This window comes from Erythranthe guttata, chromosome 8 (genome assembly GCF_056151865.1).
Source record: "Erythranthe guttata isolate IM_541 chromosome 8, IM_541, whole genome shotgun sequence".
Classification (NCBI taxonomy): Eukaryota; Viridiplantae; Streptophyta; class Magnoliopsida; order Lamiales; family Phrymaceae; genus Erythranthe; species Erythranthe guttata.
Window position 1 is genome coordinate 4,985,612 of NC_142540.1, and position 27,121 is coordinate 5,012,732.

Genomic DNA, 27,121 nt, shown 5'->3' on the forward strand with positions numbered 1-27,121 from the left:
AAGTTAGCTGCCGACGTTAATGGCAGATCATAAAGTGATCAAAATGGCAAGTTAAAGGATATATTTCGTGGATTGAAATATTGAGGACATCAATTATTTTAATGGTAAAGTTTAGGGATATAAACTGTAATTTTCCCGTAAAATTACGTAGCAAATACTTTTTGCTTTGAAGGCAAGTTTAGAGGCTTGGAATTTTCAAAAGAAGTTCTTGATCATAAGCAATTAATTAATTAAGAGCTTGGACAAATCAACACTAACCAACTTCGCATTAACTTTTGTATTCCCGGTAAATTCAACAACAAATTAGTGCTTACATCTTATTCGATTTATTTATTTGAGACCACTTACATTATTCTTTTCTACTTTTTATGTAAGCAAAACCATAGTAGGTTTTCTACTGCCTTGTTCCAATTATATCACAACAGCCAAAACAACGTCGAAAATAAAATCTAAGTACTCTTCATTTGCTCAACAACATTAAGTGAATTTGCTCTAGTTAAATTCTCACATATATAGGAACTTTCGAAACTTCTTCTAAATTGTCTCTCGCCGGTGCAAACTTTTCAACTTTTGCTTTTGCTTCACTTAGCTTTCCATGGCCCACTGTATTTTTTTCGCCACATTTTTCATATTTCTCCTTCATATTGCAAATAACAAAGCGATTATTCAAATCCATCGATTCATTTTCTCTGTTTATTGCAATGCCGAGAAAGGCTACTCCTACACCCTCAAGGAAAGATGCTCCATCTTTATGAATCATTTTCAATTAACATGTACATTTATAAGGGACTGTTGTCTTGGAACAAATATTTGAAAATAGCTTATCATCAACATTTGTCGGTTTTGTAATGGTTGTGATGCTGAGAACTAAGAGCGAGAGAATTTTTAGAATGGGCAACTCCATTTTGATTTTTGTGATGCTCAAAATATTAGCATCCCTTTAAATAGATTTGATGATGAGGCTATAGAAATTTTGGATGAGAAGTATCATTATGAGCAAGTGATATATGTTTATGATTGTTTCATCTTTATTCGAGCACTTGCAAGTGGCTCGGAGCAAGTGGTCGAATAAAGATGAAACAATCATAAACATATATATAACTAAAAATACGAATCAAATTATTTATTCAGACAAATGAAGTACACAGGAAATAACCAGTACTATTGCTTTATTTGAGATGATATGTCATTTAATTTATATATTAGCAACAACTTTCTTGTGATCATCAGATATGTATTTAATCGATGTTCCACCAGAATTGCGCTTGAAGATAGTCAATCACATCCTTCTCAACCTGGAACGCCTTTGTCAGGACAGCTGGGTCAATTGGAGGATCCGAACCAAACACTGCATTAGCAATAGTAATGACACCCGGATTTTGGCTGCTCAGACCAGCAAATGCTACGGCATTGGTCTTTCCAACATTAAACTGGAAATGAATCAAACCCTGTGGAAAGACGAAAACGTCCCCAGGGTGCAAATACTTTGTGAAGAGCTTGTTTTTCAAGGCAGGGTCAGCTGGATTTGAAGTGACGAATCCAACATAAAGAGTGCCTTTTAACAAAATAAGAATCTCGGTTGCACGTGGGTGAGTATGCGGTGGGTTCAAACCGTTTGGTGCATAGTCTATACGCACAGCAGAAATGCCCAAAGTGTTGAGCCCGGGTAACTGGTTGACAGTGACAGGAGTGACTCTCGATCCAAGTGGATTTGAGGTGTTTCCAGGCTTATTTAAGCCCCGGAAAAGGAAATCTTCGGCCACAACCATATTAGGGTTCTTACAGATCTTCCCATTCACGAAAACTACGTACATGCATGCAGAAAACAAAGATGTCAAAAGTTGTAATATTTTGATGATTATTAATGTAATTAGGGGAGAAGTTAAATGGATTTTAGAAGTTAATTACCAAAAGCCTCGGTGTCGTTAACAGCAACGCAAAAATCTTGGAGAGGGCTGGGATCTGATGCATATGCGAACGTAGCGAAAGACGCAACAACGAATATTGTTGCGAGGGAGACAAGAGTCATCTTCATAATTCTGATGACTACTTTGAATACTGGTTATATATATTTTGGTGTTGTGAGGTTATGAGAATATTAATTGGGATTAAAATGGTGTACCTATTTATAGGGAATACAATGTCAAGTAGACAAGTAGTTGTTACAATTTTAATTAATTATATTTCGTATTAAGAAGAGTTTATAAAAAGTGTGCAACCATCCATGGTAGTTTTTTAGGACACATATTTGACAGCTAACGAAATCAATTAATATGCATATCAATATTGGTTAAATTAATTTGGCAGTGGAAATGGTCATTTTACCCTCGTAGCAGTTAATTCATTGACATTTTCCTGTCTTGAGACTCCTTCTCTTCTCCATTTCCAATACCTAGTTTTATTGTTTTCTAGTTTATCCAAAATATTCATAGGGCAAATTACCAAAACCCCCCTGAGGTAAGCCTAAATAACAAATATCCCCCCCACGTTCTCGTAATTACGAAAACCCCCCTTGACTAACGGTTGACCGAATTTGTTTAACCGAAAACGTGAAATGTCTATTGTATCCTTCTGTTAAATATGTTAAAAAATAAAAGAAAAAGGGCAAATTACCAAAACCCCCCTGAGGTAAGTCTAAATAACAAAAATCCCCCCCCCCCACGTTCTCGTTCTTTCGGGTCTTCTTCTTCTTATGATGTAGTGATATTGTGTATTCTTCGGAGTTGTTTGAATTAGTGAAATCAGAAGCTTTTTTCTTTCTTTCTCTCTCTTACGGGTGTTTCGTCTAGTGTTTTTTTCCTAGAGGTGCAATGAGTTACGTGCTTCATTGCATAGTTAATATGTGGCTAATCTGCATTAGTGAATATCTTCAACGGATGTGGTGCTTTTTTTTCTAATTATTTGGGAAAAATACGAGCTTTATGTATTCTTTCATGTTATGATTTTGGTGTGAAATTGCTGATGTTCGTGTTCGTGCACTATTATGGTTAGCAGTACCATACGAGCTTTATATCCTTCTATTAATTACGAAAGTATTATTTATTACTTTGTAATTTGTATTGATAATTTGATATTATAATTTTTTTATTTTTTTTATTTATATATTTTAATTGATTTTATTTATCCAGAGGAGTATTCATACGGATTTATGCTTTTAGCTTGAATGATGCATGGTTGTATTTCTCGAATTGTAAAATATTTAATTTTATATATAAAAAATAATTAAATTTTGAAATCTCATCCATTGAATTTTTTAATCCAATAAAAATACATTGTACATTCATAATGATTGATTATATTTGGGTTTAATTTAAGAAAAATAAGTATTTTGCAGACACTTATATATTTCATGAAGAGTATATATTTATGACCCCTCATTAAATAAATTGCTTACAATTACCCCCCTAAGGGTAATTTCGTGTACAAGGGCAAAATTGGTATTATCGGAGGAATATTCAGGAGAATCAAAAAGATTCTATCGAGTTTAACACCGTTAGAGCAATTTGTAAGACGTCTGCATACCTCAGGGGGGTTTTCGTAATTACCAGAACGTGGGGGGAATTTCCGTTATTCAGACTTACCTCAGGGGGGTTTTGGTAATTTTTCCCAATATTCATATATATATTTTAGGGTAAATTTCACTTTTCCCCTTTGTACTTTGGTTCGATATGATTTTACTCCCTTCTATTCTCGATTGCATCGATCGATTTGCCCCTATGTACTTGAAAAATTATCTCAATGTGGCCCTCGCTGCTAGTTGTCAGACATTTGACCATAACACCGTTTAATCTAAGCTCTGAAATTACAAAAACGCCACCTCTCCTAGTTTAAATAATTATTAAAAAAACAATAAAATAAATAAATAGATAATTAAATAAAATTCAAGACAACGAGAAAACATAGTCCACGACGCCAACCACAATAAATTTATATTTTTTTAATTTTTTTAATAATTATTTAAACTAGGAGATGTGTTTTTTTTTTGTAAGTTTGAGACTTAGATCAAACGGTGTTAAGGTCAAAGGTCAAAGGTCTGAACACTAACGACGAGGGCCACATTGAGACAATTTTTCAAGTACATGAGGGCAAATCGATGCAATCGAGAGTAGTAGAGGGTAAACTGATATTGAGTCAAGTACAAGGGGGGGAAAGTGGAATTTACCCTATATTTAACAATGCATAAAACAATAGGTATATAACGCCCATTGTACTTTTAATATAGCAAATGACCCCCTTATATTTTAATATAAACATAAAAACCTCCTTTTACTTTAAAAGAAAATTTCTTTTGAATGATGAACAAGATTATATAACAAGTGGAATATCATAGGGGTTATGTGCTTTTACTAAAAGTACAAGGAGGTATGTGCACAAAATACAAATTATAGAAGTGTCATGTGCTTATATTGAAAATACAAGAGGGTCATATGCACAACGTCCAAACCGCGGGGAGTTAAGTGCTATATATAACCATAAAACAATATGTGATAAGTAGGGGTACAAACGAGCCAAGTCGGCTCGACAAAAGCTCGAACTCGAAATCGAATTTTTCGAGCTTGAGCATTCTGATGAGTCGAGCCCAAGCATTAGTTGTTCTTTAGTTCGCTAGTTGATTCACGAGTTTTTTTTTTCATTTTAATTTATTTATATATTAAATATAACTAATATAAAATAAATAATAAATTCATATAAATAATTATAAAAAAAGTAAATTACATGTCATTTTTTTATTCGACTTTTTTTTATTATAATTTATAGTAATAAATTTTTAATAATATTAATTTAAAAAAAATACACAAAATGGCTCTGGCTCGAGTCGAGCTCGACAAGCTCGGTTCGCTCGAGCTCAGAAAAACAATACTCGAAGAGCTCGAGCTCGTCAAAATGGATGCGAACTCGAGCTCCCCAAAATAGTCAAAATCAGCTCGGGCTCGACTTGTTTACACCCTAGTGACGGGTTATAAACTTATAATAGGAGGATAAGGTCAAGTTATAATAGGAGGATAAGGTCAAGTAATTTGTCAATAAAACATAATGAAGTCATATATGAGTACGAAATTAGTTGATCTTAGCTTGTTATTATCAGTGCTGACTAAATCCTTTCTATTGGTCAGCAGAAACTTATTCGGATATGATTTCACTATCCATACTTGATTAATGAATTCTGTCAAATTAAGCCATGCCATTTAATTTCTATGATGCAAAACTTTACTAGTTAATATTTGTGCAACTATATCATATCATGTATCATGGGTTACCCTCTATTTTCTTCAAATAACATAAGTGTAAACGGACAAAACACAGTGTCTGTGAATATAAACATGGAGTTTTTGTAACGAGCTAATTGCAAATACCTCCCCTGTGTAATCTCTAATTGCCAAATACCCCCTTGTCAAAAAAAAAGTCACCAACGCCCCCCTGTGTAACCAAAGTCAATGCATCTAGACCCCTGAAGGCAAATCGTGTCTCTCACTCGCGGGCTCTGCGAATTTTTATGTTATTTCTAGGGTGAAATGTCATAAATACCCCTGTATAAATAAATAAAAAATCCGAGTGGTCAAATTATAAATAACTATAATTTATAGGACCAAATTGTAAATTTTAAAATTTCCAAAATTGCAATAAGGGACAAAAATTGAAGATTTTTTCGGATCTTCTTTGTTTCACTCCGCCGCCCACCTCCCTGCCCGGAAAAACTTCGGCATCACCGCCGCCTTCTCACCCGTCTAGCACCACCGCCGCCTTCTGGACCGTCGAGAACCACCGTCGCTCTCTGGCCTGTCTCGCACCACCGCCACCCCTGCCGCGTGCCTCAGCAGCTGCTGCCGCCCGTCGGCGAACGAACACAGATGCGCCAGTAGACAGAACACAAGCTCCGTCGTCCTCTTCTCCGGCGGGTTTCTCAACTCCATCTCCACCAGCTCGAAAACCGCCCCCGCCTCCACTATCTTCGTCTTGCTTCTTCCCAACTTACAGGTTTCTGTAAGGATCTGGATCGCCGCTCTCGTCGCCGCCGGCGAGATATTAATCCTCAGAAACTCCACCATTTTTTCAAAAAAGTCTGTATCTAAACCCTCGATGAGATTATAATTCGCAACTTCGATTACGTTTTTCAAGACTGAAAGAGCTTGGGTATTCAAACCCGTGTTTTCCGCGTCGATGGTAAGAACCCAACCAGAGATAGAAAATATAAAAAATATGAAAAATAGAAAATCTTTTAATACAACAATACATGTTTAATTTCTGTTAATATTTTACAATTTCAAAATTATTAATAAATAATGTTTATAAAATTAAAAATAACTACACAAAAATTAAAAATAATTGTCTAATAAAATTTGGTTTAATTAAATTAATACAGAGTTAAGAAAATTTTAACAAATAAATATGTACAATATATATTTTACTAATTGCTGAAAAATCCGTAGGGTATTTGTGTCATTTTACTTTTAGTCAATGCCTAAAAACACAGAGGGGGCTGTGAGTTTTGAAATTGATTACACGAGGGGGCGTTGGTGAGTTTTTTTTTACAGGGGGGTATTTGCCAATTAGAGATTACACAGGGGAGGTATTTGCAATTAGCTCTTTTTGTAACTAAGCAAATATGAGGGGATTTTGGTAATTAGACTTTATTTCGAGGGGTTTCTATTTTTTCCTAAATAATATGTTAAAAGAAACATTGGTATTCTTCCAATCTCATTTATCTTGTTTTCTTGGTCTATCAAATCTCCAATGCGTTTATTCTAATTAACAATTACTTTGACCTATTTTGAATTATGTTGGATTCTAAATCGATATCTATTATATTGAATTATATATTTTGGGTCTCACCTATATTATATATATATATAATGAATAATCTCTAAGAATGTGTAAGATATGTTTATTCAAGTCTAAAAAAATGATCGTAAATGCTTAAAAAACATGCTAATCATATTATTTATTCAGGCAAATGAAGTACACATATACATGGACCAGTGGTATACACTTTATTTAAGACAATATGTCATTTATGAGCTACAAGATTTCTTATGATGAGGTTTTGTCATTTAATCGATGTTCCACCAGAACTGCTTTTGAAGATAGTCAATCACGTTCTTCTCAACCTGGAACGCCTTTGTCAGAACCGCTGGGTTAATTGGCGGATCGGAACCAAACACTGCATTAGCGATAGTAATGACACCTGGATTTTGGCTGCTCAGACCAGCAAAGGCGACCGCATTGGTCTTTCCGACGTTAAATTGAAAATGTATCAAACCCTCTGGAAAGACGAAAACATCACCAGGGTACAAATACTTGGTGAATAGCTTGTTTTTCAAGGCGGGGTTAGCTGGATTCGAAGTGACAAAGCCAACATAAAGAGTGCCTTCTATCACAACTAGAATCTCAGTGGCGCGTGGGTGTGTGTGGGGTGGGTTTAGACCATTTGGTGCATAGTCTATACGAACTGCTGAAATGCCCAAAGTGTTGAGCCCTGGAAGTTGATTCACATTAACAGGAGTGACCCTCGATCCGAGTGGGTTTGATGTATTTCCGGGCTTGTTTAGCCCCCGGAAAAGGAAATCTTCGGCCACAACCATGTTAGGGTTCTTGCAGACCTTCCCATTCACAAAAACTACATGGAAAAAAATAGACACAAGTTTATTAGACGATATGTGGTAGTAATTAGGCAACAACAAATTTTACATAGGAACGAAACAACAAACAATTATATGTATATATATTCGTCATTATTTATATTAAATTACCAGCAGACTGGGCATCATTAACAGCAACACAGAAATCTTGTAGGGGACTAGGATCTGACGCAAACCCCAATGTAGCGAACGATGCAACAACAAGTATAGTCGTGAGAGAGACAAGAGCAACGATCTTCATTTTAGTTGATATATATTATATTGGATATTTGATGAGTGAATTTATATATGATTGCTTATATCTTGGTTTGAGATTATACGAATGCTTCATAATTGTGTCTATTTATAGAAATTACAATATGAATCAGTCGTCTCCGTTTCTCGTACAAAAAATATTATTCTACAAATATTTGAAAAAGTCTACAACCTTGCTTAGTAATATTTGAGGAGTTTTAGCAAGTAACGTTAACTCGTGACTAATTTTATATGCATATTATCAATATGGAAATGGTCTTTCTTTTTTTTTTTTTTTTCTTTTTTCTGGCGTTCGTAGACTCGTAGTTTACCATGGACATGTTCCTGGTTAAGCAAGCTAATTTAAATATTTTGGTTGATCAACTGTTCATACCACAACTTCAAACTTGATTCTAAGGAGGATTAAGTCAAAGTTTGTCAATATAAAACATATTAATGGTTCTAAGTTTTCTATATTTCTTTAATAAAATATGGGTTAATTATTATGATCGAGTTGAAATTATCAAGTAATTTTCCGGGTACCCTCGTTAGATGGTGAAATTATAGACACCACCATTTTTTGATGAAAGATTACCCAAACTTTTCATATGGCAATCTCTTCCAGCTTCCAATATTTCGGAAACCGTAACAATTTATTTTGAATGCATTTAACTAATTTGTTAGTAGTTAATAAACAAAGCTAGTTCATAAGCATTATTATTCATTTATTTTCAAAAATATAAGTGTCCTTAATTAATGTTTCAAAACTCGTATTAGTGAAAAGCTAATAACCAATTTTAACCCTAATTTTAATTTTGACCCCAATTTTAACCCTAATTCTTATCAATTTCACCCATTATGCTCTAACTTCTTAAATATTATACATTGACCCCGGATTTAAACAAATATATCACATAAACCCCCAAAACTTTTTTTTTTTCAGAAAATAAATTTTTTTTCTGAAATATTTTTTTCCGGCCAGATTCCGGCGTTGACCGCCGGAGACCGCCGGTCTCCGGCGTTGACTTTTTTTTTTTTTTTTTTGTTTTTTTGAATTTTCGTTTTCCCGAAATTTTTTATCCGGCCGGTCAACGGCCGTTGACCGCCGGGTCTCCGGCGTTGACTTTTTTTTTTTTTTTTAATAATTTTGTTTTTTCTTAAAAAATATTTTTAATTAATATTACTGTATTCGTTGCTAAATTACTGTCTCCAGCAGTTATTTAACTGTCGGAGACAGTAATTTAACTGTTAATTGACTGTTTTTTTTTTCTTCAAAAATATTTTTAATTAATATTACTGTATTCGTTGTTAAATTACTGTCTCCAGCAGTTATTTAACTGTCGGAGACAGTAATTTAACTGTTAATTGACTTTTTTATTCTTAAAAAAATATTTTTAATTAATATTACTGTATTCGTTGCTAAATTACTATCTCCAGCAGTTATTTAACTGTCGGAGACAGTAATTTAACTGTTAATTGACTTTTTTTTTTTTTTTTTTAATTTTTTTCCTTACAAAAAAATTTGTTTTAATTAATATTACTGTCTTGGATGTTAAATTACTGTCTCCAACAGTAATTTAACTCTCTTAGACAATAATATTAATAATATTACTGTTCGGAAAAATAATATTCATAATATTACAATCCCAAACAGTAATATTACTGTCTGAGACAGTAATTTAGTAGTCAAGACAGTAATATTAATTAAAATATTTTTTTTCTAAGAAAAAACAATTCAAAAAAAAAAAAAAAAAAAAAAAAAAAAAAGTCAACGCCGGAATCCGGCCGGAAAAAAAACATTTCAGAAAAAAAATTATTTTCTGTTAAAAAAAAAGTTTTGGGGGTTAATGTGATATATTTGTTTAAATCCGGGGTCAATGTGTAATATTAAGGAAGTTAGAGCATAATGGGTGGAATTGTTAAGAATTATATTATTGAGGGTATTTTAGACTAAAGACATGGGGATGGGCTTAATTGAGGGACTGTTTTTTTTTGTGGACTAAAATGCATTTAAGTCCCATGTGATGGGCCTTTTTGCCATTTGCCCTATATCTAATGTATTTTGCAAAAAACAAATAATTATCTTTTTTTTGTATTTTAGGAAATGTAGAAGTCAAAATAAGGTATTTGAAGAAATATATTTGTAAAGTTTTCAAGAAGATATTAGTTTTATAGAACCTACACCTGGTGATAGTATGCCGATTAAATCTTGTGGAGATAGGAATTTTGAAAAAAAACAATTGTGTCAAATTTGAAAAGTTTATACCAAGCACATTTTTATCGCGAAAGTATATTTGGAGGGGGAATACGATGCTACACCCGATGATTTTCATCGGGTAACTCTCTTCTTGACATGTGTCCTTTTTAATTTATTTCATAAGTATATTTCTAAAACCCATGGACCATAACTGAACCCGTAATGGGAATCTTATCAATTAGGGTGTCTGGTTATATTCACCGAGTGTAGCATCGTTATTTCCACATTTGGAGTAATTTCAAAGTCAGGGCAAAATATATTCTCCAATTTTTCGGTGTGGTTATATTTAGGACCCAACACATAGGTTAAGAATGTATTAGGACCTATGCACATGGACACCGCCAATATGGGAAAACAGATACCTTTGATACAGAGAAACGACATGTCCCAAAAATTGGGATTTGGGAAACGTATAATTATTAAAAGTATAGGGGTATATTTATAAATATGTTATATAAACATATATAAGTTTTTATTTTTATTTAAATTAATTTTATATATTCCGATACAAATATATAGAAAATAAATATTATTGTCAACTATCAATTTGCAAACCAATGGCGGAACTTCATAGGGGCATGGGTGGCCGTTGACCCCCAAGAATTTTTTTTTTAGATATTTGGTACAATTTTTTTTGAATATTACTTTTGGCTCCCCCAAAGTTTTTGTAAATATTTATCTTGACCCATTAATTTTTTTGTTTTTTCTCCAAAATCTTATATAAATTATAGATAAATATATCATATTTAATATAAAATATAAAATAAGATGGTTAAAACTTGTATTATTTTAAATAAAATTTATGAATATTACTTATTTTTGAATTTTTTTATCTAACGCCTTAGGAAAAAAGATGAGATTGTGCCATGAATCTCCGAAATATTAAGTGCAGTATATTATTAGAATAATTTGAATTAATTTAGAATTTTTTGTGATGATATATATATATATATATATATATATATATATATATATATATATATATATATATATATATATATATATATATATATATATATATGATATTTTAATTAAAAGTTAGTTATATAAACTTATTTTTTGCAATGTTTTGTGCACCTATATTTTGATCCTAGTTCCGCCCCTGTTGCAAACCATTACTAAATCATGTAATAAGTAATGAAACAACAAAAATATTTTAAATTTTCTGTTCAAACATATTTTAAATTTCCAACTTTTTAGAAATTACAAAATAGCTGAAAAAATGTCCAGCATGTGTTCTCAAATGCGAATATATTAAAAATTTGAAGTTTATGTGCGGCCAAATTTTGTTTGGTTTATTTCTAATAAAAAAATGGATACTGAGTATCTCAAAGAGCCCCACTAATATGACTGTGGAGCCACTAAATTAAAGCATTATTAATTTTCAATAATTTTTTAATAGACAAATCCAAATAAAAAAAACTTATTTTCTCAAACTACACGACCGAAAACACAAAAAACTAATTCATGTATGAAAATCAGAAGCCAAACTCAAAATGGATATATATAAATTCGTCATCGCCTGCGTTTCATAGTTTTATTTTTCAATAATTAAATTAAAGTAAACTTACAGATCATTTTTAAATGACAAAAAATTCAACGTTTATATCATTTTCAGAATAATTGAGTGACGGCCAATATATCTATATATCACATGGTCTATAATAGTCTGCTGAACAAACATAATTGAGTTGTGATTGCGCATCCCCGATTTTCGGCTATAAATACGTACCCCGTTTTCCTTTGCTGCATATCACAATTACCTCTAAAAACAAATTCAAAGAAGATATATATACTTATAGTACGTAATTTGTTAACATGAAAATGTCCGGAATTAATAATAATCAGTCGATATTATTCCTCGTAATTCTTGCTTTTTTTATTTCTTTATTAGCAAATGCCTACGATCCCGACCCGTTGCAGGATTTCTGCGTAGCTGTCACCGATTCCGATGCGGCTGGTAATTAATCAATTCACAATTTCCTCATTTTTTTTACTTCGAATTAAATCCAATATATTCATGATTCCGATGCATGCATGGCAGTGTTGGTGAATGGGAAGATATGCAAGGACCCGAAAACAGTGACGTCAGACGACTTCTACCATTCGGGTCTGAATAAACCCGGAGAAATAGTAAGTCAATACGGGTCAAAAGTGAGTCTCGTTTTCATTGATCAGCTAGCAGGTCTCAACACACTCGGAATTTCTATAGTCCGTATCGACTTTGCAGTTGGGGGAGTTAACCCACCGCACTCGCATCCACACGCATCCGAAATTCTTCTATGTACTGAAGGCACTCTTTATGCTGGATTCATTTCGTCGAACCCTTCGAATCCAGGCGACAAAAACAGACTGTTTGCAAAGATATTGAATCCAGGAGATGTATTTGTGTTCCCAAAGGGTCTCATTCATTTCCAGTACAACCTCGGAAACGACACTGCGGTTGCAATAGCTAGTCTTAATAGCCAAAATCCAGGTGTCGTCACTTTATCTAAGGCCGTGTTTGGATCGGATCCTCCAGTGAACCCTGAAGCTCTCGTTAAGGGATTCCAGCTCGACATCGAAGTTGTTCGCCAGCTCCAATCGCTGACCTGGATTGGGAACGGCTAATGAATCTTACATATTCATGAGATATATATATATATATATATATATATATATATATATATATATATATATATATATATATATATATATATATATATATATATATATATAAAATCTATATATATGCATACAAATAATTGGCTGTATATATAATGGCCTTCAATATTAAATTGCTTTCAAAATATGTGTGTACTCTCCAGTTTGTTTTTTTACAATCATTACTAGTACTGTATGATCCCTTCAAAGTTTGTATCGTTTAATATGAAATCATAGTTGTTTGTTTGGCTCTATTTTAATTAACTGTCACTTTGAAAGTATTTTTTTTTTCATATTATCTATTATTTTAAAATTAAGATTAAATGGTAAATAGACCCCGACAAGAGCATTAAATTTAAAAAAAAAGATATTCAACCTTTTTATCTTGCGAATAAATCCACCTTATTCAAACTTATCAGCAAATAAGGAAAATTATTTTGTATATACCAAAATTACCCCAAAACCTTGAAACCCTAATTCAACTACAAGTTCATGATTTACACCCAACTTAACTCAATTTCACCAATTAACCAATTTTTACCCTTATTACAATTTTGACCGCCACCGCCATCGACCGCCGGTCTCCGGCGTTGACATTTTTTTTAAACCCTTTTTTTCTTAAAAAAATTATTTTCATTAGTATTACTATTGGAGACAACAATATATGTCTGAGACAGTAATTTTACTGTATTAATTAATTTTATCGTCTTGGCCTGCAATTTTGCTGTCTTCCAATGTAATATTGTTGTCTCCGACCGTAATATTATTGTCTCATGCAGTAATATTATAAGCATTGATTCTAAGATCCATATATGATTCTTAGCTTTTCCCTAATTCGAGTATTGAAACATTAATTAACAACACATAAATTTTGAAAATAAATGAATAATAAATTTAGATGACGATGGCGACTTTCTTTAAATTATGTTTTGGAAAATTACAATTTGACCTCTTTAAGTTTCTGCAACTTTTCAAAAATTTAATTTGGTCCCTTGAGTTTAAAAATTACATATTTAAGGGATGAGGCTTTTCTTTTTGCAAAAACCTCCTAATGGTATTTTTGTCGTTTTGCAACTGGTCAATGAGAAAAAGGTAAATGAGTCGAGTGTGCTATCTAATAATAAATAAAGAGGGGTATTTGCTAATTTTTTTATGACAGTAGGGAATCGCGTAGTTATGAATTTCACAGAGGTAGTAAATAAATTTATATAGTCCTTTGTGGCTCAGGCGGTGACTAGATCAATACGCCAATTTGACCTAATCCTCCTCAGAATTACATCATTAAAAACGTTTGAAGTTTTTGCAGAAACAGTAGGTTAACCAAAATATTTAATTAGCTTGTTTTAACCACGAACATTTCCATGGTAAACTACCACGTGCGAAGAGAAAAGAAAGACCATTTCCATGGGAAAACCATATTAATAATATGCATATATATAAAATTAGTCATGAGTTAACGTTACTTACTAAAACTCCTCAAAATATTACTAGGCAAGTTGTAGACTTTTTCAACTCTTTGTTGAATAATAATTTTTGTATGAGAAACGGAGACGACTGATTCACATTGTAATCTCTATAAATAGACACAGTTATGAAGCATTCTTATAACCTCAAACCAAGATATAAGCAATCATATATAGATTCACTCATCAAATATTCAATATATATATATTATAATCAGCTAAAATGAAGATCATCGCTCTCGTTTCCCTCACAACTATACTTGTTGTTGCATCGTTCGCTACATTAGGGTTTGCGTCGGATCCTAGTCCCCTACAAGATTTCTGTGTTGCTGTTAATGATGCCAAGTCTGCTGGTAATTTAATATATATATAAATAATGACGAATATATATACATGTATATAATTGTCAGTTTGTTTTCCTTCCTATGTAAAATTTGTTGTTTCCTAATTAATTACCATATATCGTCTAATAAACATGTTGAACTCGTATCTATTTTTCTGCATGTAGTTTTTGTGAATGGGAAGGTCTGCAAGAACCCTAACATGGTTGTGGCCGAAGATTTCCTTTTCCGGGGGCTAAACAAGCCCGGAAATACATCAAACCCACTTGGATCGAGGGTCACTCCTGTTAATGTGAATCAACTTCCAGGGCTCAACACTTTGGGCATTTCAGCAGTTCGTATAGACTATGCACCAAATGGTCTAAACCCACCCCACACACACCCACGTGCCACTGAGATTCTAGTTGTGATAGAAGGCACTCTTTATGTTGGTTTTGTCACTTCAAATCCAGCTGACCCTGCCTTGAAAAACAAGCTATTCACAAAGTATTTGTACCCCGGGGATGTTTTCGTCTTTCCAGAGGGTTTGATTCATTTCCAATTCAACGTGGGAAAGACCAATGCGGTCGCCTTTGCTGGTCTAAGCAGCCAAAATCCAGGTGTCATTACTATTGCTAATGCAGTGTTTGGTTCGGATCCATCAATTAATCCAGCTGTTCTGACAAAGGCGTTCCAAGTTGAGAAGAACATTATTGACTATCTTCAAGCGCAGTTCTGGTGGAACATCGATTAAATATGACAACCTCATCATAAGAATCTTCTTACTATTAAATGACATATTGTCTTGGATAAAGCTATTGTGTTGGTTCCCTGTGTATTTCATTTGTCTGAATAAGTATGAATAAATAATATGAGTAGTATCTTGTAAGGTTTGTAAACTGTACAAATCACATCTATCTTGTGGTTGTTTTAATAAAATTGTTTTTCCGGTAAACAAAAAAAAAAGGGTGCTAATGTGAAACCTAATAATTTAAAGGATAAAATGTACTTTGTCCCCTAGAAATTTTTCATTTTCACACTTTTCAGCCTGCTAATTATAAAATGAGACTCTCCCCTTCTAAATTTATTTTAGTTGCATTTTGCCATAACTGACACTTTTCGGCATATTTCTCACCGGTATTGTCATTTCTTTGTTCACTTAATGAGCATCTAAGTCCTTTCACCATTCCCCCCAAGATCCTAATATAATATAGTTGGACGAAAAACACAGACGTATTTCAGAACAAAAAGTAGGGTTTTTCTCTAAAAAAATTGCACAGATTATATTGTGGTCCCAAATTTTAAGAATCGTCAATCTCTTCTTCAGTTACCATCTATTACGGTGATTCCATCCCATAGGTTTAAAAAGTATGAGTTCGATCGAAACGGAAAGATGGAAAGAACATAAAGAATAGAGGTCATGTATGAAACACAAAAAAATGGAATTAAAAAAAAACCATAAATCGTAGCTCAAACAATTGAAATATTAAACATAAATCCTACATTTGTTCAAAAGCTTTTGCCTTACTAGGACAAAAGAATAACCCTAATTTTGGAGAGAAAAATGCAACCCAAAATTTTGGAAATCCTAAATTGTATAATCGCGTCTTACAAAGAATCAAAATATTTGGGATTTCCGTGTATAATTAAGTATATAACCTAAGAGGACAAAATTGCCTTTCAGCTGAATGGAGAAATGACAATACTGGTTAAAATACGTCGGAAAGTGTCAATTGGGGCAAAGTGCAACTACAATAAAATGTGGAAGGGGGAGAGTATTTTTTTAAATTTATAAGGGGGAAAGTACGAAAATTAAAAATTTCCTAGGGGACAAAGTGCATTTTGTTCTGATTTAAATAGTAGTTTTTAATAATTTAATTTGAACACCAAAAAATACCAATGTTTCTTTGAACATATTACTTATATTATTTTACCAATATTAATTGGGTTTTTCTGCATTAGTGAATTGTTATGTTAAAAATCAATAACTCGACGAATGAATAGCTTCACTTTCGTCAAACACGTTTTCGGTCAGAAGAACTCGGTGGCAGATCGTTTGGCTGATCAGGCATATTTGCATCACGAAAAAAGGAGTTTTTTGAAGTATTGGCTTTGCCTCCTTCGGTCTGGGTTGTGTACCGCTCGTGATAAAAAAATCAACCTTAGAAATTGAAATGGAAGTAACTCATCTATTAGCTAGAGTATTTGGGGTCTCTTTGTCGAATTTTTTAATAGTTCAGAGTTCAGTTTAGGTATTTTATTAATTTCACTTTTAACCCTCTTTAGGGATCTTTTTGTAATAGTATTGAAAGAAGTTGGATTAAATTTCTGCTGATAATTCAGTGAAAAGGTCAATTGGCAAATAAATTGATTTAGTCATCACTGAGGCAGAAAAGATTTATGAGTCATACAATTGTGATAGATATAATAAGACGATCAATTCTAATAGCATTGTTATAACAATTGACACACACGGTTAAGTTTGACGAAAAAACTTAGGAAAAATTACAGTTTATGTCCCTAAACTTTACCACTAACACGATTTATGTCCTCAAACATTTTAATCCACGAAATATGTCCTTAAACTTGCCACTTTTGATCACTTTATGTTCTGCCGTTAACGTCGGCAGCTAACTTCGACGGAAATAGCACGCGTGGCTCACGTGACGTGTATGTGGCCGTTAAATGTCGAGTTGTACAACACCCAGTGCCTACTTGGCCGACTAAATGTGATGTGGAGCGACACGTCATGCTCCTCCCCTATTTCTATTCTAAAATCCCTAATTCTCCATATCCCCAATGAACCCGTAAATCCAATCCTTAAAACCCCATTTCGAATCTTTCAATTGAGGTGAAATTCGAAAAAAGCGAAATCGTCTGTGAATCCATGGCCAGTTTTCCTGGTGTTTTACCAGCAAAATAACCCAATAAACAAATGCCGAATGTTTCCTCGATTTCACTTTCATCTTGGGACTGAAATTTCATGTCTTCTTCCACTTCGTTGGGGAAGTCGGGGAATTGAAATCCGTTCTTGGGCACTCTATTCTTGGCCAAAAAAGAATTATATGCAGCTTTGACAGGTGCGTGTTTTTTTTTTCCGGAATTGTTTCAGTCATTTTTTCGAACACCTTCTGGGCAGATTCTGAAACTGTTGAGTTGGGTAGAATTTGTGCCATCTTGACCATCCTTGTGCTCGCTTCATCGAGACCACAAGGGGCACAAGCATCAACAGACGAAGAATCACACGTTTACCTTCTTCCTCTCGATTGCAGGCATGTGTTTGCACGTGAATCTGTTGTTCTTTGAGAAGGGAAAAACTCTTCAAATGTGAGAATGTTTGGATTTTTTATGGGTTTATGACTTCGATTTTAGTATGGGTTCGAGCAAGAATGCAGATTTGATTGCAAATTTGGGAATGGGTTGAGGTGATTGAAATTGTGAAGTGTGGAAAATTAAGGTTTATGTGAATGAAACATAATTTGGGATTTGAGATTTGGGAGAGTGAGTTAGAGGAAATTAGTATATTTTTGTGCCACGTCAACATTTAATATTCAATATATTATTCCACGTCACATTTAACGGCCACATAGACGTCACGTGAGCCACGCGTGCTATTTCCGTCAAAGTTAGCTGCCAACGTTAACGGCAGAACATAAAGTGATCAAAAGTGGCAAGTTTGAGGACATATTTCGTGGATTGAAATGTTTGAGGACATAAATCGTTTTAGTGGTAAAGTTTAGGGACATAAACTGTAATTTTCCCAAAAAACTTACATAAACTACCTTATAAACCACAAGGGAGTTATGTGCTGATATTACAAGTACAAATGGTCATCTGATCAAAAGCTTGTAACCAAGGGGTTAAGTGCTATTTTACCCTATATTATAACATTTCACATATTGTTTAATTACGTAATGTAAAAAAGATATATGATTTTTTTTGGTTAACCGAAGCAGGAAAACTAGTTGGAAATGGTGAAGGTCGAAAAGAATTCTCAATGAATTAACTGCTGTGAGGATAAAACGACCATTTAATTTCCACTGACAAGTTTATTTAACCAATATTGATATGCATATTAATTGGTTTCGTTAGCTGTCAAATATGTATCCACAAAAACTACCATCCATGGTTGCACACTTTTTATAAACTCTTCTTAATAAAAACACAATTAATTATTATAAATGTAACAACTACTTGTCTACTAATTGACATTGTATTCCCTATAAATAGATACCATTTCAATGCTAATATTCTCATAACCTCACAACATCAAAATATTTATATAACTAGTCTTAACAGCAGTCAGAGTTATGAAGATGGCTCTTGTCTCCCTCGCAACAATATTTGCTATTGCGTCTTTCGCTACATTCGGATATGCATCAGATCCCAGCCCTCTCCAAGATTTTTGTGTTGCTGTTAACGACACCGAGGCTTTTGGTAATTAATTTCTAAAATCCATTTAACTTTGTTTAATTATATTATTATCGCCTAATTACATTAATAATCATTAAAATAATACAACTTTTGACATCTTTTTTTTCATGCATTTACGTAGTTTTTGTGAATGGGAAGATCTGCAAGAACCCTAATATGGTTGTGGCCGAAGATTTCCTTTTTCGGGGATTAAACAAGCCTGGAAACACCTCAAATCCACTTGGATCGAGAGTCACTCCTGTTACTGTCAACCAATTACCTGGACTCAACACTTTGGGCATTTCTGCTGTGCGTATAGACTATGCACCCAACGGTTTGAACCCACCGCATACACACCCACGTGCCACCGAGATTCTTATTTTGTTAAAAGGCACTCTTTATGTTGGATTCGTCACTTCAAATCCAGCTGACCCTGCCTTGAAAAACAAGCTCTTCGCAACGTATTTGCACCCTGGGGACGTTTTCGTCTTTCCACAGGGTTTGATTCATTTCCAGTTTAATGTTGGAAAGACCAATGCTGTAGCATTTGCTGGTCTGAGCAGCCAAAATCCAGGTGTCATTACTATTGCTAATGCAGTGTTTGGTTCGGATCCTCCAATTGACCCAGCTGTCCTGACAAAGGCGTTCCAGGTTGAGAAGGATGTGATTGAGTATCTACAAGCGCAATTCTGGTGGAACATCGATTAAACACATAAGTCGATTATTGTAAGAAGTTGTTGATAATATATATATATATATATATATATATATATATATATATATATATATATATATATATATATATATATATATATGACAAATTATTGTCTTAAATAAAGCTATAGTATTGGTTGTGTACTGTGCACTTCATGTCTGAATAAACAACGGCTATAAGTATTTAATTATGTTTACTCGTTTATGATCGTCTTATCTTTATTCGATTGCAATTGGGCTAGAGTGTTACTTCACCTGGACACAAACCAAAACCCAAAAAAAAAAATTCATAAAATAAGTCAATATTTATAGACTTGAATTAATCTTTAAATTTAGAGATGACATAATAATATAGATGAGAACCAAAACTAATCCAAAATAATAAATAGATTGAGAACCCCAAATAATCCCAAATCAAATATATATAATCCAAACAAAGTCAAAAAAATTGTTGAAAAAAGCCTATTAGATGTTTCCTATATAGAATGAGAAACCAAAATAATGGAAAAATGTAATATAACAAAACGAAAAATAGAAAATCAATTTGGTTATAATTTATAAGCATAGAGTACTCTCGTAAATCAACTTAACTCAATTTGGGTAAGTCATGGGTAAAAGTATGAATTGTGGGTGCTTAAAAGGATTAGGGGTCATTTTGATATATAGGGTAGGGTTTTTCGTAATTAGCAATAAGTTGCAAAAGTTTTATATATTCAAATTTTCTAATGATGAAAATTGAAAAGCTGAAAAATCGAAACAAATTTATGAGTTGAATGGTAAATCCTACAATGAAGTTAATTGTAATCCCATGAATATATAATTTGCATTTGATCTGAGAGGGATCACATTGACTGCAGACTCATCTTACATAAGAGTGGAAAGAGCATTCACAAATAAATTAAAGAAATTTAGTATATAATAAGAAATTTTAAAAGCAACGTTAAAATAACATACTTCACGTATGCATGGATGCCCTAGTTGCAGAAAGCATGCACTATTAGGGACGCCTGCTCCATCATTGATCAGGCTAAAATCTCCAATGTCATTTTCTTGAATTTTTAATTGTTTTATTTTTTATTATTATTTTTTTTAATAATTATTTAAACAGGGAGGGGCGGCTTTTTTGTAATTTTTGACTTAGATCAAACGGTGTTAAGGTCAAATGTCAGAAAAATAACGGTGCAGGCCACAATGAGACAATTTTTCAAGTACATGGAGCAAATTGATGCAATTAAGTGTAGAAGTGGGAAAAGTAGAATTTACCCTTAAATGTATATATTCAACAACTTATTTTGAAAATTCCAAGCCTTTAAACTTGTCTTCAAGCAATTTAGCATATGAACATAAAATATTTGAGGCCTATGTTTATATTTACATTTGGCATACCCCTCAAATTCTGATAATCTCATTTTACCCTTATTCTCTCCTCTCTTTGTTTCCCATATATACGCCAAATCAATAAAACCAGTATACTCTTTGTACATAACAAAACATTTTTTGTTAGCGAATTTGACAAATAAGAAGAAATTGTAATATCAAAAATATAATTGAATTTTAATAAACTAGTAGACCTTAAGATTGCAATATCTAGATTGCAATATTACGTGTTAACGTGAGCCATCAAGATTAGATACGGCCGAAAACATATATAACATACATTGTTTTTTTGTCGTGCAACTTAAAGAGAACATAAAATCTTTGGAATGTTGGCCAATTCATCGATGCTCACAGTTACAATACGAAAAATAAATCTTCTTTTTTTCGTATATATTTTAACTGACGTCAACGAGCAGTTGCATATTTCCTATATCTCGACGATCTCTAGCTCCTCCAAAGTTTATATAAAAAATTAAACCAATATATCAAACTTGACTATATTCGATCTTTGTTTTTTCGTACGTCGAGAACATATAAAGGTGTTTGGTCAATGGTAGGTTTTAACCGAAACATAAGACTCGGCATTGAATTGGAGTTATAATTAAACCATCTATGAATATGTCAAATGATTAACATTAATTACACGCAAGAAGAAAATGACCATTTCCATAGAAAAAAATAATCATGAAGTAGCTTTAGTTGTTAAACCCCCTTTCAACATATACTTAGCAAGGTTGGAGACTTTTCAACTCTTAGTAAAATAATAGTCATTGTAAAAGAAGGGAGATGACTATTTCACATCAAATTCTATATAAATAATAGGCACAATTTCTATGCAAACTTATAACCTCATAACACAAACTTATAAACAATATCTGTTATTATCAAAAATGAAGATGGCTCTTGTCTCCCTCACAACATTATTTTTTATTGCTTGTTTGGCTACATTTGCATATGCATCAGATCCCAGCCCTCTCCAAGATTTTTGTGTTGCCGTTAAAGATGCCGATGCAGCTGGTAATTAATTTCAACATCTAACTAATTATATTTGTACATTATTTGCCTTATATTAAACAATCATCAAATAACAACTTCGACATCTTTTTTGCATGTATAGTTTTTGTGAATGGGAAGGTCTGCAAGAACCCTGATATGGTTGTGGCCGAAAATTTCTTTTTTCCGGGTTTAAACAAGTCTGGAAATACTTCTAATCCTGTTGGATCAAGAGTCACTCCTGTTAACGTAAACCAAATTCCAGGTCTCAACACTTTGGGCATTTCTGCTGTTCGTATAGACTATGCACCAAACGGTTTGAACCCGCCCCACACTCACCCGCGTGCCACTGAGATTCTAGTTGTGATGGAAGGCACTCTTTATGTTGGCTTTGTCACTTCAAATCCAGCTAATCCCGCCTTGAAAAACAAGCTCTTCACAAAGTATTTGTACCCAGGGGATGTTTTCGTCTTTCCAGAGGGTTTGATACACTTCCAATTCAACGTGGGAAAAACCAATGCTGTCGCTTTTGCTGCTTTAAGTAGCCAAAATCCAGGTGTCATTACTATTGCCAACACAGTATTTGGGTCGGATCCACCAATTAATCCAGCAGTTCTGACAAAGGCATTCCAAGTCAAGAAGAACGTGATCGACTATCTTCAAGCACAGTTCTGGTGGAACATCGATTAAATAAAGAGGTTATCATCATAAAAATATTGTTAATTAAGCTAATAAGTTATATATATATTGTCTTAAATAAAACAATAGTAGTGTTTAATTATGTAATCTTTGTGTGTATGTACTTCATTTGTCTGAATAAATGAAATTGAGATTTAACTATAGTTTATGTATGATTATCTTTATTCACTAGCAACTGACCTGGAGTTAGTTTATTGTTACAACGTTAAGATATTTTTGTGAAAATGTAAATTTTATTGAATATACATATATATGAAAATAATCCCAATTTTAATCATTATAATTTTAGATGATCACAGAAGTATATATAACATCATAACTTTCTAGGGAAAATTACATTTTATGTCCCTAAACTTTACCACTAAAACGATTTATGTCCTCAAACTTTTTCATCCACGAAATATATCCTCAAACTTAGCACTTTTTTACAATTTTTGTTCCGCAATCAACTTCGTCAGTTAACTTGGACGGAAATATAACGTGTGATGCACGTGATATCATCTGGCCGTTAAATGCTGATATGACCGACATACTATGATGATGTGGCCCAAAAAATGACATGGAGTGACATGTGGTTCTCTCCCTCTATCTCAATTATAAAATTTCAAATTATATTTGTCATTAAAATCCTCAATTTCACATTCCCCCTATTTCATTGAACCGAATGCAGAAACCCAACCCTCATATTCTACACTACAACATACAATTTGATTGAAATTGAAATTACCACCTCCCAGATCTCCATCGCAAAGTTCAAAGATATCTACTTCGAAGAAACTTACCAAAATTGAAAATTGTTGCTCCGTTGTGATGTTCTAACTCAACAAATGTTTGAAATTTGCGAAGTTATGGTTGGGCAATCTTATTGTTGTGGAATTTCACCTCAATTCGGTGCTTCGTACGAGGAATTTAGAGGGTATGGTTTCTGCATTCGGTTCAATGAAATAGGGGGAATGAGAAATTGGGGATTTTAATGATAAATTGGGGATTTTAAAATTGAAATCAAGGGAGAGAACCACATGTCACTCCATGTAATTTTTTCGGCCACATCATCTCAGTGTGTTCGCCATATCAGCATTTAACGGTCAGATTGACATCACGTGCGCCACACGTGATATTTACGTCCAAGTTAACTGACGGAGTTGACGGCAGAACATAAATTTGTAAAAAGTAGTAAGTTTGAGGACATATTTCGTGAGTGAAAAAGTTTGAGGACATAAATCGTTTTAGTGCTAAAGTTTAGGGACATAAACTGTAATTTTCCCTAATTTTCTATATGTGAGATGAAAGTTATAGGCTTTGCAAGGTAAATGATGAAATCAAAATTTTGAAATAGGTACTAGATTTACAAGTAGGCCAAACCACCTCAGTCGCCATGTAAGCCCTACAAGACATGCGGTATCCCCACTAGGCAGTCTTTGAGATGCTACATTTGGTGAAATACATAGGATAAGTATTAACTGTTGATGTTGTGAAATAATTTCCACTAAGCACACATACACATGGTTGAGACGCTAGTTATGTCTAATGATTAGTCAAAATTGATTTAATGTCAGCAAAATTTTGCTGATGAGCCGCTGGAAAAAGTAGATGTTAATTTCACCCTAATTAAGCCAGCATGGCACAAAATTGCATCGTGGCATCCAAGTTGGTTTCAAATTAATTGGCTAAAAACCATAAAAATAATGAAAACCTTAATTCAATCCGAAATGTAGAGAAAATATATGAATTAAGAAAACTTGAAGTAAAAATAGGCAAACGCTTTTTTTTGTAAACAAATATTCTCAGGATTTTCAAGATCATTGCGGGTACGGTCAAAAGTGTAATAATGTTTAAACCACCCCGAAAAGAAATTATTTTGTTTCTAGATCGATTAGAGTACGGCCTTACGGGTTATTTATTAGAGTGATGAAGAACAAGTAGCCAGAAGAATTCTTTAAGAAATACAAGATATTTAACGAGTCTTATCACCTAAAAAGAAAAAAGAAAAAAAGAATAGACAATACTGCCTCTGTCCCAATTTAAATGTCGTTTTGGGTTGTTTTGCTCATATTAAGAAAATCAATAAATGTGCATAGATCATAGTAAAAAAATAGATAAAATTACTATAATATCATCAACATTAATTGATTCTCAACTAATAAATTAGGAGTGATTAAGGGTAAAATTGAAAATAATGCAATTAATGCTTCATTGAAAATGTAAAATGACAAATAATTTGGGACAAAAAAAAACTCTCTAAAAAGACATATAATATGGGACAGAGGGAGTATTTAGTAAGATATTCTTAACTGTTCCCCTTTACTTAATCAAAAAAGATTATGTGAATATTTCAAACCTACACACATTTGATTGTAGTATGTTTTCTCACTTTGACTATATATTATATCCAAACCCTAAACCAATATTGAAAATGAACCCCTGTCACATTAAACAAATGAAGAGAATTAAGAGAATTGTTTAATCTTCATAAGTACCGTGTCACTAATTAACAACTATGCAAGAAAAAATGACCATTTCTTGGAGATCAAATATATATATATATATATATATATATATATATATATATATATATATATATATATATATATATATATATATATATATATATATATATATATATATAAAATACATGTTCTAAGCTAGGTAACCAGGTCTTACAGACTTTTCAACTCTTGTAAAATAATTACAATTATAAGAGAAACAGAGATGACTAATTCGCACCTTAATCTCTATAAATAAGCATCAACGTTATGCTAATCTCATCACTTGAGAAAAATACCAAGTATAAGTTATAAGCACTTTTCATTAATATATCAGATCAGAAAATGATGAAGATCTTGATTCTCTCCGTCGCAACGATATTTATTGTTTCATGTTTGGCTACATTAGCATATGCATCAGATCCCAGCCCTCTCCAAGATTTCTGTGTTGCCGTTAAAGATGCCGATGCAGCTGGTAATTAATTTCAACATCTAACTAATTATATTTGTACATTATTTACCTTATATTAGATAATCATCAAATAACAACTTTAATTTGACATCTTTTTTGCATTAATGTATAGTATTTGTGAATGGGAAGGTCTGCAAGAACCCTGATATGGTTGTGGCCGAAGATTTCTTTTTTCCGGGCTTAAACAAGCCTGGAAATACTTCTAATCCTGTTGGATCAAGAGTCACTCCTGTTAATGTAAACCAAATTCCAGGTCTCAACACTCTGGGCATTTCTGCTGTTCGTATAGACTATGCACCAAAAGGTTTGAACCCGCCCCACACTCACCCGCGTGCCACTGAGATTCTAGTTGTGATGGAAGGCACTCTTTATGTCGGCTTCGTCACGTCAAATCCAGCTGACCCCGCCTTGAAAAACAAGCTCTTCACAAAGTATTTATATCCTGGGGATGTTTTCGTCTTTCCAGAGGGTTTGATACATTTTCAATTTAACGTTGGAAAGACCAATGCTGTGGCATTTGCTGGTTTGAGCAGCCAAAATCCAGGTGTCATCACTGTTGCGAACGCAGTATTTGGTTCGGATCCACCAATTAATCCAGTTGTCTTGACTAAGGCATTTCAAGTTGAGAAGAATGTGATTGACTATCTTCAAGCACAGTTTTAAACGAACATCGACTAAACACGCAGAACTGATATATAAGAATCTTGTGTTGCAATTAAATGATATTGTCTTAAATAAATTCATAGGACTCATGTTGGTATTCTTTGTACTTCTGTAATGAATAAATAATATGATTGATATTTAATTGATTTAAGTGTGTGACCCTTTCATCTTTATTCACTTGAATCTAGTTTAGTTAACACTTTATCCCTAATTGTCCATAGTTGATGAACCAATTTGAAGATAAATAATTAAACTTGACAGAAGAGACCACATTCACGGTTGAACAAATCAATATGTAATTGAATTCCTCATAAAATGAACAACCTTGCATAATTGCGCATATTATATTGTGGTCCAAAATTTTCAAGTGAACTGAGAAAGGACAATACTGGTGAAAATACGTCGGAAAGTGTTAATTGGGGCAAAGTGCAATTAGAATAAAAAATTGAAGAGTCTCATTTTTAAGTTTGTAGGGGCGAAGTGTATTTTGTCCTAATTTAAATGAGTTGATTGCAAATACCACCCCTGTGAAATCTCTAATTGTCAAATAATCCTCTGTCAAAAAAAAAAAAACTCACTCATACCCCCTTGTGTAATATGTTTTGAAGTACACTGCACCCATTGTCAATTTAATCTTTGACCAAGCGTAAAAAGACGAGAATGCCCCGGGGCTTTATTGCAATTAGTAAATCATATTAGTGTTTATAATTTTTTTAATAGTTTTTTAATTTTAAACAAAAAATTCGAAATATA

The 27,121-nt window shown here is 33.1% G+C and overlaps 7 protein-coding genes across 7 annotated transcripts; 5 read left to right on the forward strand and 2 right to left on the reverse strand.

Annotated features, from left to right (window-relative positions):
- Nucleotides 1-1,098: 1,098 nt before the first annotated feature.
- LOC148768356 (germin-like protein subfamily 1 member 18) lies at nucleotides 1,099-2,102 on the reverse strand. Its single transcript, XM_012978700.2, has 2 exons — nucleotides 1,909-2,102; nucleotides 1,099-1,804 (listed from the first exon to the last, which is right to left on the reverse strand). The coding sequence occupies exons 1-2, from the start codon at nucleotides 2,033-2,035 to the stop codon at nucleotides 1,239-1,241; spliced, it is 693 nt and encodes a 230-aa protein (XP_012834154.1). The 5' UTR covers nucleotides 2,036-2,102; the 3' UTR covers nucleotides 1,099-1,238.
- Nucleotides 2,103-6,912: 4,810 nt separating this feature from the next.
- On the reverse strand, nucleotides 6,913-7,953 carry LOC105976789 (germin-like protein subfamily 1 member 13). Its single transcript, XM_013002050.2, has 2 exons — nucleotides 7,749-7,953; nucleotides 6,913-7,615 (listed from the first exon to the last, which is right to left on the reverse strand). The coding sequence occupies exons 1-2, from the start codon at nucleotides 7,876-7,878 to the stop codon at nucleotides 7,050-7,052; spliced, it is 696 nt and encodes a 231-aa protein (XP_012857504.2). The 5' UTR covers nucleotides 7,879-7,953; the 3' UTR covers nucleotides 6,913-7,049.
- Nucleotides 7,954-11,884: 3,931 nt separating this feature from the next.
- On the forward strand, nucleotides 11,885-12,782 carry LOC105976828 (germin-like protein subfamily 1 member 17). The gene is made up of 2 exons (XM_013002087.2): nucleotides 11,885-12,088; nucleotides 12,173-12,782. Exons 1-2 carry the CDS (start codon nucleotides 11,947-11,949, stop codon nucleotides 12,736-12,738), a joined length of 708 nt encoding a protein of 235 aa, XP_012857541.2. The 5' UTR covers nucleotides 11,885-11,946; the 3' UTR covers nucleotides 12,739-12,782.
- Nucleotides 12,783-14,385: 1,603 nt separating this feature from the next.
- On the forward strand, nucleotides 14,386-15,499 carry LOC105976835 (germin-like protein subfamily 1 member 13). Its single transcript, XM_088821774.1, has 2 exons — nucleotides 14,386-14,587; nucleotides 14,743-15,499. Exons 1-2 carry the CDS (start codon nucleotides 14,458-14,460, stop codon nucleotides 15,306-15,308), a joined length of 696 nt encoding a protein of 231 aa, XP_088677900.1. The 5' UTR covers nucleotides 14,386-14,457; the 3' UTR covers nucleotides 15,309-15,499.
- A 3,319-nt stretch (nucleotides 15,500-18,818) lies between these two features.
- Nucleotides 18,819-19,886, forward strand: LOC105976841 (germin-like protein subfamily 1 member 18). The gene is made up of 2 exons (XM_013002101.2): nucleotides 18,819-18,991; nucleotides 19,110-19,886. The coding sequence occupies exons 1-2, from the start codon at nucleotides 18,865-18,867 to the stop codon at nucleotides 19,673-19,675; spliced, it is 693 nt and encodes a 230-aa protein (XP_012857555.1). The 5' UTR covers nucleotides 18,819-18,864; the 3' UTR covers nucleotides 19,676-19,886.
- A 2,028-nt stretch (nucleotides 19,887-21,914) lies between these two features.
- Nucleotides 21,915-22,829, forward strand: LOC105976842 (germin-like protein subfamily 1 member 13). The gene is made up of 2 exons (XM_013002103.2): nucleotides 21,915-22,075; nucleotides 22,176-22,829. The coding sequence occupies exons 1-2, from the start codon at nucleotides 21,949-21,951 to the stop codon at nucleotides 22,739-22,741; spliced, it is 693 nt and encodes a 230-aa protein (XP_012857557.2). The 5' UTR covers nucleotides 21,915-21,948; the 3' UTR covers nucleotides 22,742-22,829.
- Nucleotides 22,830-25,505: 2,676 nt separating this feature from the next.
- Nucleotides 25,506-26,379, forward strand: LOC105976832 (germin-like protein subfamily 1 member 13). The gene is made up of 2 exons (XM_013002090.2): nucleotides 25,506-25,708; nucleotides 25,818-26,379. Exons 1-2 carry the CDS (start codon nucleotides 25,579-25,581, stop codon nucleotides 26,366-26,368), a joined length of 681 nt encoding a protein of 226 aa, XP_012857544.2. The 5' UTR covers nucleotides 25,506-25,578; the 3' UTR covers nucleotides 26,369-26,379.
- The last annotated feature ends 742 nt before the right edge of the window (nucleotides 26,380-27,121 follow it).

Coding starts and splice junctions, on each gene's coding strand:
- LOC105976835 (XM_088821774.1), top strand. CDS start 14,458: ATGAAGATCATCGCTCTCGTTTCCCTCACAACTATACTTGTTGTTGCA. Junction 14,588..14,742: donor TAATGATGCCAAGTCTGCTG/GTAATTTAATAT, acceptor TTCTGCATGTAG/TTTTTGTGAATGGGAAGGTC.
- LOC105976832 (XM_013002090.2), top strand. CDS start 25,579: ATGATGAAGATCTTGATTCTCTCCGTCGCAACGATATTTATTGTTTCA. Junction 25,709..25,817: donor TAAAGATGCCGATGCAGCTG/GTAATTAATTTC, acceptor ATTAATGTATAG/TATTTGTGAATGGGAAGGTC.
- LOC105976828 (XM_013002087.2), top strand. CDS start 11,947: ATGAAAATGTCCGGAATTAATAATAATCAGTCGATATTATTCCTCGTA. Junction 12,089..12,172: donor CACCGATTCCGATGCGGCTG/GTAATTAATCAA, acceptor CATGCATGGCAG/TGTTGGTGAATGGGAAGATA.
- LOC105976842 (XM_013002103.2), top strand. CDS start 21,949: ATGAAGATGGCTCTTGTCTCCCTCACAACATTATTTTTTATTGCTTGT. Junction 22,076..22,175: donor TAAAGATGCCGATGCAGCTG/GTAATTAATTTC, acceptor TTGCATGTATAG/TTTTTGTGAATGGGAAGGTC.
- LOC105976841 (XM_013002101.2), top strand. CDS start 18,865: ATGAAGATGGCTCTTGTCTCCCTCGCAACAATATTTGCTATTGCGTCT. Junction 18,992..19,109: donor TAACGACACCGAGGCTTTTG/GTAATTAATTTC, acceptor GCATTTACGTAG/TTTTTGTGAATGGGAAGATC.
- LOC105976789 (XM_013002050.2), bottom strand. CDS start 7,878: ATGAAGATCGTTGCTCTTGTCTCTCTCACGACTATACTTGTTGTTGCA. Junction 7,616..7,748: donor TAATGATGCCCAGTCTGCTG/GTAATTTAATAT, acceptor TTTTCCATGTAG/TTTTTGTGAATGGGAAGGTC.
- LOC148768356 (XM_012978700.2), bottom strand. CDS start 2,035: ATGAAGATGACTCTTGTCTCCCTCGCAACAATATTCGTTGTTGCGTCT. Junction 1,805..1,908: donor TAACGACACCGAGGCTTTTG/GTAATTAACTTC, acceptor GCATGTACGTAG/TTTTCGTGAATGGGAAGATC.